This window comes from Empidonax traillii, unplaced genomic scaffold, assembly GCF_003031625.1.
Source record: "Empidonax traillii isolate 1590-97213 ecotype Southwest subspecies unplaced genomic scaffold, ASM303162v1 scaffold845:size272117, whole genome shotgun sequence".
Taxonomy (NCBI): domain Eukaryota; kingdom Metazoa; phylum Chordata; class Aves; order Passeriformes; family Tyrannidae; genus Empidonax; species Empidonax traillii.
This window is the reverse complement of record NW_020956038.1, coordinates 253,345-264,754: the sequence shown is the minus strand read 5'-3', so window position 1 is coordinate 264,754 and position 11,410 is coordinate 253,345. Positions and strand designations below refer to the sequence as shown.

The following is an 11,410-nucleotide window of genomic DNA, read 5'->3' as shown; positions in this document are numbered from 1 at the left end:
AAATCTTGAATGCATGTATTACTAATGAACACTGATGTAAATGGCTCATAAATAGGTGATGTGCCAGAAATACCTGTAATTTAATTTACCGCATGGAGGAAATGTGAAAACAGTCATTCTAGAATAAAAATTACTCCTTCCCTTTAAATTTTATAGAAAAATATTATTGTTGTCCCAGGTTTACATAGATGAAAACAGAGTACAAGTAGTAAACAATTATGTAGAGAAGTTCAAATTAATGTGAATAAAATAATTTTTAAAAAATACAAAAATATAGAGGTTTTTAAAAATTACGTCATTTCACAGGGCATTTGTACTGGCTCTAGTTAATAGCTTACATACCCTTCAAGCAGGTTTATTTTTAACTGAATTCAGGTTCAGCCATTTCCATCTCTTTTTGTCCATCCTGTATCTCCGTAAACAAACAGCATTCTTTGAAACATCACTATTGAACACACTAGGTTATTCTTCAGATTTATTGTTATTTTGCTGATTTTGTCATCTATTCCCTTCTCTTTAAAATAACATCTACTGGAGAATAGCTGTCTTGTGACAAAACTGTGAGTGTGTACTGCAATTTAATAACTTTTTTTTTTCTTTCAATCTTCAGATTTCCTGTTCAAGTTCTTGGTCATAGGAAATGCTGGAACTGGAAAATCCTGTTTGCTGCACCAATTCATTGAAAAGAAATGTAAGTATATGTGAAACACAGTAAGAGTTTTCTATTGCTTTGTACCACATGCTTTGTATCACTCAGCCTTGTATATACGTCCCTGTAATTCTCTTGTTTGTGTAGGTGAGGATTTTGGCTAAGAATTATGTTCAGAACCATGCTGTAAGTCTTTATTGCTCACTGTTTGCCTCTAATCAGAAGCCTAATATGGAGCATTATTCTCTATTACTCTCAAATATATGTTGATGTTGATGAAAATACTGACTTGCTTCTTGTGAGAGTTTATATCTTGCAGCTATAAGCTTGCCTAGATAAATAGTAGAGACTTGGATGTTTTAGAAAAAATTATGAAAGAAAAGTTGAATTGCTTGGGTAGGTTTAGAAAGCCTGTAGTATCTTTCTAAAGAAATAGCCATGCAGTTTTCTTTGTCAAGGACTGTGTTTTGTGATAAATACTTGTAGAGATCCCATTGTGAATGCTTTTTAGAGATGAACAGATAATGTAAAAGAAAATTTGCCCTTGGGTAGTGCATTTGGCACCATGATTAAACAAAACCAATATGCTTTTAGAAACCTTTGTAAATCGTAAAGTAACTTATCTTCCTCAACAAAATGGTAACTCACCTTATCTCTTGAGGAATACATTAGGATAATAATGTGTAAGCACTAAGGAATGTGGCGTGATTCTATGACTGAACTTGAAACGTGGCGTTGCTTCTAGTAAGGGCAGTTGTGTGCTGCTGAGAATCTGTGGTACCAACAACAAGCTACTTCTGCTTTAAAGAAGTAGCTCTTGCACATTCGTGGACAAGACTTTCTTTTGTTCTGTTTTCCCATGAATTTTAAACTCAAATGGCATCAAAGTATTAGAAAACACAGTTGGAGAATATTGTACAAAAGGTATCTTGCCCATTTATGAAAGTGAACTGGAACTTGTTTAAAGCAGGCCTTTCTAGTAGTAATTTTGAATTGAATAAGCTGTTAAAAAATTGTAAAAATGTTTATTTCTGTGTACAGGCAGTATCCTTATGAGCGGCACTAAATTTGATGGTTCAGGACATAGTTTGTCATTTGATCACTGAGGAGTTTTGATTATATCTAAATTTTTTTTAACATAAAAACTAATTATTCACTTTAAATGGTCTCCAAATAAGTTCGGGTTTATTTCTTGGTTTTTTGTAGTCAAAGATGACTCAAATCATACTATAGGAGTGGAATTTGGTTCGAAGATCATAAATGTTGGTGGTAAATATGTAAAACTGCAGATATGGGATACAGCAGGACAAGAGAGATTCAGGTACGCTTTCCAATCATTTTATTAAGTGTTTGTTATTAAATGGTTGCTGTGGGTGTTGGCTATTATTTACCTCTGCTTACAAATACTCGTAGTGTATGTGCTTAATTCTGTGTTTAGAAGACCTTCTGTTGGTTGGAATAGGTAAATACCAGGAAGTTGTAAGCTGTTCAAAATCTGCATGAAAACAATTGTACGGTATATTTCTGTTTTATTAAAAGAGAAAAAGAAACAGATTTATTTTGGTAAATTGTCATCTAGAAAGACTGAGATAACTTAAGTTTCTTAAAGAAAAAGCAATTTATTTGTCAGCTCTAGAACCACCAGTGTACTTTTAATGCTATATTTTAATTGTATTCCAAATCTGAGGAATAGATCAAACTCAGTAAAAATCCAAGGTATTCCTGAGTACATTCACTATCAAAGAGGACTTCAATTTTTTTTATATTTTTGGGAGGTGGAATGGGTGAGTGGGTGGGGTGTCTTTGGTTTGGGAGAGGGCATATGATGGTAGAAGTCTGGTAGAGGGAAGCAATTCAGGTAAATACCCCCTATTAGACGAGTTCTGTGGATATACCTCTGACTAGGTAAAGCTGGGCAGTGATATGGGAATCTTCATTAATGAGATCTCTTCAGTTTGTTGGCCAGATACCAGCTCCCGGTTCTGTATCTGGTCATATATCATGATGATACTTAAACCTTCAGCAGCACACAGGTCAAAATGGACTTTGAGAATCCCTGTACTGCTATATTTAATGAAAATACTTCATCAAAATTCTAGATTTAAATAGTCTGCTGCTGCACAGCTGCTAATGTTGTTGAAAAAATGTGTTTTATTTTAAACATGTGAGAATTCTGTTTTGTAATATAGGTGGTGTTATTTTAATCCAGATTTTAAACAATGAAAGCAACCCAGAAATGTGTATCTGTAATTCAATTTCAGGTCTGTAACAAGGAGTTACTATAGAGGGGCTGCAGGTGCTTTGCTTGTCTATGATATAACCAGGTAAGAAAGCTGGCAGTTCTTTCAATTAATGCGTAATGATTCCTGCCCAAGTACCTAATCCTCTGATGGACAGTGGGCAAGAGGAAAAAAAAGTACTTAGAAAAACTACTTCTGTTTCAGTGCATATTTAAGTTTTAGAACTTGCTTACCTGAGATATTGTGAATGTCAGAAATGTAAACAGTCCTAAAGGGTTAGACAAGTACATGGGTATTGGCCCACCAGTAGCTGGTCTAATCATGGTGAACCACATGCAACCACTGGCTCGGCAAGCCTTGCCACAGAAACCAAGAGGAGACTTCAGCCACCCTTAGCCGAGGCAGTACACACTTACTTGTGGAAACTGCTAATTAGTATGCTGATATAGTAGGTCATTCTCAGGAGAAAATAGCTCTGCCTACACATTCCTTAACTGCATCCCAAAATTCTGTTAATCCCTGCATCTTTTAATATTATAATATTGTAGGCAGTCAATAAAATACCTTTCCTTTACATGTCTGCATTTTCCCTGCCACCATTGACTGATACTTGCCAGATTAGTTTTGTGTCGGTTAATGACGATTCACTGCATCTGTAGCTTGTTGTCCTGTGAGTGGACTGTTCTCTCAGCAGTCTTTGTGTTCTGTGCTTAAGATCAGTTGTACTCATCTGTCAGTCTTACTGCCTGAAGGCTTAATCTCTGACCACTACCACAATGACTGATGGTGTGTGCAGGGTGACTGCCTGCAGTATAGGTCTTGACACGGATGTGAAATTTCAGGTATGCAAATCTACACAAGCCTGGTAAATCCTTACATTCTAAGTTAAACAATAACTCATTCTGGTATCCCAAAATTTCATGCACAAAAGGCTGAAACTAGATTAAAGCTTAAAATTTTAGGTTTTCACAGTAACAGGGTATTTTACAATTGCGTGTGTGTTTAAATGTTGTGGTTGATTTAATTTTACTTTTTAAAAACTTAAGCTTTTTAAATAGTTTCATGAAGGAATTTGATACTCTTCCCAGTTCATCATTGGCATTGAGATGTGTAGGTGCCTTGCCTGACTAGCAGCAGTTTGTTGTTTGCCACAAAGACAGATTTGCCGTCTGAGTTTTAGTTCAGTGAGAAATGAGTGTGTTCTAATAAAAGATGTCATTTTCTACATAGCCGGGAAACCTACAATGCACTTACTAATTGGTTGACGGATGCAAGAATGTTAGCAAGTCAAAATATTGTGATCATACTGTGTGGAAACAAAAAGGATCTTGATGCAGATCGTGAAGTTACATTTTTGGAAGCATCCCGGTTTGCACAGGAAAATGGTAAGTAGTACAAAATCTTCGTGTAGCATTCAAAGATGCATAATACTTAAAATAATTATTTTTTTCTGGTGCAGTTAGGATGTTTTTTGCCCTCTGTACCTTGTCTACAGAAAAGAGTTCTGTCAGTACAGGAGGCACAGAGAGACAGTGCCTGCAGCGAAAACCACATGTACCATTTAGGTCTCATTACTGCGGATTCTTCCAGTCGCAGCTGCTGCTTAAAGAATACCTTCTATGCAGAGATATATTCCCTAGGGAATGTAACACAACTACACAACTTCAGGTATTGCCTTGCCTCCAAAGGGCTGAGGAGAAAATGAAGGACATGATTTCCTGTTTTTCAGCGTCTGTGACTATGTAGATAATAGACAAGGTTGTATGGGGTGTGCTGCTGTTGGAAGCAGTGATTTTTACTCATGGGAAACTGAGTTCAATGCAGGGCATGGATCCAGAGGACCAGTACCTGGTCTGCAGTATTCAGAATTTCCGGTCTGGAGACATTTTTGTGGCAGCTAAAGCCATTCTCAGTCTGAGCTTCTGTGCTGCGGTCCTGCAATCAGCTAAATCTGGTTTTGCTTTTAAAAATCAAGTATAGTCTTTTCTACCACCTCTGGTTACTGGCTTTGCTTTTGCATGTTAGTGCAAAACTGTATGAAGTTCTTTGGTTTCCTGCACTATTTGCATGCACAGCCCCGGTTATTACCTTTGGATTCCAGCTTTCCAGGGTTGTGTAAATTTCGGAGGACATTTTTTTGTGGTTTTACCATCAAAAGTTAATTTTTCTGGACCATGCTACCTGACTGTAGATCTCTGTAAGAATATTTTTATTGCTCCTAGCTTTTGTACTTTGAACTACTATATCTGGTGTTCCAGACTTGTTTTGAGATTGGATTTTTTTGGTGTCAAATGCAGAGCTGATGTTCTTGGAAACAAGTGCTCTAACGGGGGAAAATGTCGAAGAGGCCTTTGTACAGTGTGCAAGAAAAATACTCAATAAAATTGAATCAGGTAAATTAAGCTTTATATTCTTTCTTTTTTTTTTCATTTTCTTTGAAAACTAATAAAAATACACATGAAAATACTACTATTCAAAATTGTCTTAACAGAATTAACCCAAAACCTCCAAAATACCACTGTGGTAAAATAACTTATTTTATAGCTGCTTCCCATATGTTTTAATAGGCATGGATGTGTAAGTAGATCTGTATATATAAAAAGGGGGGGTGGTGTGAATTGTGGATGTTTTTACCTCAACAGTCAGGTCTGAGTGTAGGTTGTGTGTTCTGTGTGGGTTGCTGCATCCTGCAAATACCAAACCTGACAATAGGCAGTTTTTGTAATGCAGAATAAAAACCTAATATCAGGGCAGACATAACTTTTAATTCCGCTTCCCATATGTAGCACGAAATGCAGTCGAGAGAATTTGAACAGAAATACTAAAAATTTCAGGGATGTTTCCTAGCAACTGTGTTTTTCTGAAGTGACCTTCCTGCTTCTCAGTTGTAACCATTTTTACTTTTGCAGATCTAGAAATATACCAGAAACTTCTCAGTGCAAGTGGGCAGGTTTCTATTGGAGACAGGCTTCTGTGTGTTAGGTGTCGTTACAGCTAATTTACATTCCAGTTTTCCTCTTTTCTAGCTGCTTGATATCTTCAAAGTTTTAAGTATTGGCCATATCTGTCTCAGATTCTAATTACATGTTTTGAATGCCAAACACAAATTTTTCAATGAAAATGTTATTTTCATAGGAGTTTCCTGATTACTGAATCAAATTAATGCCAAACAACAGCTTTCATTCTTAACAAAGTAACAGGAAGAACCCAAACAAACCCAAAACCCACATGAAAAAGCCACGTTTACTAGTTTCTCATGATACTGTAGTTCTATGACTGATTTAAGGAGGCATTACCACGACAGAATTAAGTGCTGTTTTCTGTGAAGTGCTACTGTTTTCTTTGTATCGGCACACACGCACTGAATCGTGGAAAAATGGAGATTGTAAAGAACCTGTGGAGGTCTCTAGTCCAGCCTCCTGTTTAAAGTGCATTCAGGTTCAAAATGAGAGCAAGCTGCCTGTGGCTTGTCAGGAACATTTTGAGATGCTCCAGGAACAGAGATTCCACAGCCCCTCTGGGAAACAAGTCCCAGTGCTGTCCAGTTGCTGCTATTGACCTAATCAGTCCCCAGCCCATAGCAGTGCTTGTCTGTGTTCCAACAAAGGTGCAGAGCACTGCATGTGTAGTTGCTGAATTTAATGATGTCCCACTCCTGTAGCTCGGCCAAGGTCTCTTCTGAACGACAGCTCTACCCTCGAGAGCTGCCCCTTCAATGCAGTGTCATCTGCTAACTTACAAAGGGCTCATCTGTGCACAACAAACCTGAATAAGTGATCTGAACTGTTCAGAGGGATTCTTTGTTGCTTTGTTTTTTTAAGATTAAGTATTTCTTATCTTGACCAGACAACCATTCAGCCATAAGAACACTTCTGAAGGCTCAGGGTATAGAGGAGGCAGAAGTGGATACCAGAAGTAGGAAAGGCTGATCATTTCCTCTGGGGATAGTTCTTTTGGGAATCCTCCTGTCAGACTGATCCATTTCTGTTTGGCTTGGTAGCTGCAGTACCACTGTCTTTGCAAATAAGCCTCTGAAAGCAAGAGGTTTTTAGCTGTGTTCTCAGAAAACATTTTGGACCTTTCTTTTGTTAGAAGTAGTGCAAATACACATCTTTTTTTAGCCTAACTCTGAGACAGATTGCTTTGTCATTATGATTAGGAGCACATGGTTAAATTACAGGAGAAAATGATTCAGGCTTGAAATTGCCTAGAAGCAAACAGAAGTGAGATATTCTCTTCATAATTAGGCCAGAATATAATAATGCATTTTTAAATCTAATGTTATTGGTTAATTTGGAATATATTATTTGCACATGATCTATGTTCTTGTCACCGTTTTGTTTCTCTTCAGGAGAATTGGATCCGGAAAGAATGGGCTCAGGTATTCAGTATGGAGATGCTGCCTTGAGACAGCTGAGATCACCACGTAGAGCACAAGCACAAAGTGCTCAAGAATGTGGGTGTTAGAGAAACAAAACAAAAAATCCCAAATACTTACTTTAGATACAGAAGGTAAGGTTACAAAAATTTCAGGGTGATGGGTAAAGTACTGTCCCTCTTAAATGTGCTGAATTGAGTGCTTGGCTTTTTCTCAGTTAGCCTTTAAAGTTACACAGACTCTATTGTAATAATGTACAGTAAAATGGACTGGGTTTTTTATACTTCCAGTTTTTCTTCTCTCATGTGTCTACTAAAGCAAGGCTAGTGCTCTCACTGAAGTATTTCTAGATCTTAGCTTACTCTGAGTAATGCTGTGGAAAACACTTAAAAATTCTCTATTCATGAAATGCAATATAGGCCTAGTAGCTCCCTAATGCCCTTTCTCTAAATTGAATCAGTTCTGTTGCGTCATGGACAAACAGAATGAGAGTTCACAGAATGTATGGTACAGTATCTTGTCATAAGCTATTATAAAGTCTTTTCTGAAAATATGAGGCTTAAACACTGGGACTTGAAAAATTAAAGAGAACAGTGGATTTCAAACTTTCACTGACTTTTATTCCCTTACCTAAAAGCAGCCTGAAGTTATTCTGATTCCTGTCTGCTGGTAGCAGAAATGTAAATAAGGCAATAGTAATACTTGCTGCTTAAGCAGCGTTGTCATCTAAAGGAGCTGTTCTAGGGTTGTTTCAGGCTATGAAACAGATTTGCAGTCTTGTAAATATGTTCTTCAGAGAAAGTGAGGAAAAGATTTTTCCCTTTAGCAGTTGTGGGAGAAGAGACTCAAAAGTCACATAACCCACTCCTAAGAGCAGGAGGTTAGTCTTTCTTATAAACAGTTGTCCTTAAGACACTTCTCATCGTTTGTTGGATTTTACATAACTCCTTGCAGTATGCAGTGGCATGCTGTCCTTTCTCCCTGTGTATTTAATTATTCTGATATAATTAATCCTTATTTCTGTAATACAAGGACAGTGATATCAAATAAGTACTGCAGGCATAGTTTCTGCATCATCTTTACTGTAATCATTTATCAGCTTGAGCAGTGCACGCCAGCAGAAGCTTTATAGAATGTTAAGTAAGGCAGCATATAATTCTACATGCTCATATTTTGTTCTGTGTTCTGGTAACTTAGCTCCCAGTTAAAGCTCGGAATTTTAAATAATGGATGAGAAAATCGTTGAACTGCTTTCCTCCTATAAAACACCATTCTTCTACTAAGAGACTGTTGGAAAAGGATTTTAATTTAGTTCAGCTTCGGTATGGCTCTACAGAAATGATTATTTATTGACCTTTTTTCAGGAGCTGAGTTTTCAGATTGATCAGGTATGGGTAACTGATGGAGTTCTTGTGTATTTTACAGCTCTCCTTGCAACTGGTGTTTGAAGAAACAGAAAAGCTTGAAGGCTATGCAGTTTTTAAAAGCATCTTTCCGCTGTCTACAAACAGAGCAGATCACTGCTGCCAGAAAGGTGTACCCTGTGGTGTGGGGCAGGAATGTGCACAACACTTAAGTCTCTGCAAAGCGAACTTGATAGTTTGGACAATATTAAGACTTGTACCTGTATGTAAACATTTTCCATTACCTGTTTTTGTTCTTTCACCTCTAGTTTAAAGCATTGCAATGTACTGTAAATAATGTAACAGTAAATTTACAAAGCATGGTATACTTATGTATGCTGATAGAATGTTGCACTATGAGCAGTTTAATATTTTATTTTTTTATCATATAAACAAATTTAACCGAGGTAGGCTTTGTCACGTTTGTTTGTTGCACAATAGTTTTTATTTGCAACCTGAATTATAAAACCACTGGCAACTGTCAGTGAGAGGTTGTTTTATTTTTTCCTACTTAGTTTGCCACATTTTAACAAACCGTTGACAGGACTGATTCTCAGTGTGTGGTTAGGACCCATACTTATGTATACTGGTATGTCCAGTTAGAAAATGAAAGTTAAAGCACAAAAGCATTGCAAGAATGCTACACAGAGGTAAACCATCTTTCCTGAAATTAGGATTATGTTTGTTCCCATTGTTCTGACATCTTTGGTTCAAATGTATCTGAAAAGTATGCACCTTAGGTTTCTCTGAATTGAACAGAATTAAGTGTGCTTTGTACTTGAAAAGCCTGGGTTTAGTTTTAAAAAGACTGTTGAGAAACAGTCCTTCTGACTGTCCAGAAACTTTCAGGTTCTCTCTCTCCTCTGATTGTTGTATTTAGGATTGGCTTTGTTACATAACTGATAGCAATTATTCCCAATAAGTATTCTCCTCCTGGTAAGAGTGTGAAGTGTTTTTGAATCAGCTTAACTGTGCTTTAACAAGAACATCAGAGAACTCCTAAGAAACTCACCTGTCTTAAACCTCACTCAATTCAGTTTGACTTTCAGAACTGCAAGAAATTACCAAAAGCAAGCCCTCTGGAGTCAAAGTGGGATGGAATTGTTTCCTCCACCAGTCCAAACAGACCATTATTAAGGTTGATATGTTGTGTTTCTGCCAGAGTTGCAGAGGGTGTCGGTCCCAAAACCCCACACTGGTTCTGGAATGCTGGGAAAAGAGGAGGTATTGGGGAATCTGTTCCACCCCTTACCCCAACACAATCAGGTTTCTTGGCACACTGACAAAAGCTGAACACTTACTTACCAGCTGGGACACAGCACAAGTAAAGCCTAAAGGTTGCTCTTGCTATGAAGTGGTATTGGCTGTTAATCAGAAGTTCCTTACTCCAGTAGCAGCTGAAAGGAGCAGAGGACTGTTACTTAATTCTGTTGCTTTTAAATAGAAATTTCAGGGGTTTGGCAGGGATTTTCTTGTACTTCTTCCTGTCCCTTTTCCTTTACATAAAAGAATGGCCTCTTTTATATACTTGGTTCTTATGATCATTTTGGTCAAGTGTCTGTGGTTTAAAAAGCAGTAAGCAGTTTTATTCTTTCAGTAACTGTTTTAAGCTGTTCCCCTTCCTCCCTGGAAGGAAAGAGTAGTGTCATTATAATGAGTTTGGACATGTTTTTACCATTTTTTATTGTATACTCTTACTGTATACACATTAACCTTGTTAATGTGCATGCTTTGTAGTATCTCAACCTTTTATGCTGCATATCTTGCTGACATTCTAAAAAGAAACTGTCTAAAATAGGAGCTCTGGAGAAATAACTGTTGGAAGCAATAGCTCTCACCAGTGCAAGCTCTATTGTTTACTATTGCTCCTCTGAGGGTCTTTTGTTTCTAAAAATAAACCATGCCAATATCAGCCCTGGAGTAGAGTTCAAGCTTTAGCATTGTAGTTGACAGCAAACCAAACCTAACTCACCTAAACAGTAAATGATAAATAGGTTATTTATGTTTATAGGGTAAAATTCTTACTTTACCAAAGCAAGATGGCTGGGAGTTTTACATGAAATAGCACCAGGTACCTATGTCTGAGGATTCTTTGGATGTGGAGCTTTGGCTGTTCAGACCTATAAGAGATTTAAATGTCTTATTAAAGCCTGTGTCTTGCCTTTTAATGAGTCTGTTGGCCTACACTATTTCATTTAATGCTTGTATCTAGCACCAAATAAAGAATCCTTCTTGATTTTCTAGGTGTCTTGCAGCAAATCCTATTACTTGTACAAGTTTTGTCTGCTAACTGAAGTCCCTAACGTGACAATCGGGCAATGCACATAGAATTCATAGTTAAGCCATCCCATCCATTCTTTGTATTCAACTAGGTACAGCATATGGCTCGAGTACAGAGCTCCCCTGAGTCCTATAAAAAGTGAATGATACAGAAAAATCTGATTATTTTGTGCAACTCATTTGCATTATTTTTATGTGCTGAAAGAATTAACACTATAAAAATCTCAAGGAATTGTAAGTGCAAGGAGTAAAAATATGCAGTTTCGTTCGTCTACTATAGAACAAGCAGCATATAGAACTTCAGCGTAGCCATCTTTTAACAGCTTATTTTTTCTCATTTGCTTGATTATACACTTATTCTTAGTATGCAGCTTCCTGGGTTTTTTCCCCTCTGTTACCCTTTTTCTCCACAAACTTCTAAATTCAGATTCCCAAAGGCTTCAGCATGCATAGCACTTCA

General features: G+C 37.2%; 1 protein-coding gene across 1 annotated transcript; it reads left to right on the top strand.

Annotated features, from left to right (window-relative positions):
* Positions 1-600: 600 nt before the first annotated feature.
* On the top strand, positions 601-10,911 carry RAB4A (RAB4A, member RAS oncogene family; the record flags this gene model as incomplete). The annotated part of the gene is made up of 7 exons (XM_027902139.1): positions 601-691; positions 1,856-1,970; positions 2,911-2,973; positions 4,120-4,274; positions 5,187-5,282; positions 7,241-7,401; positions 8,693-10,911. Coding segments are annotated over 6 exons (636 nt in total), but the record flags the coding sequence as incomplete, so codon positions are not given.
* Positions 10,912-11,410: the final 499 nt, after the last annotated feature.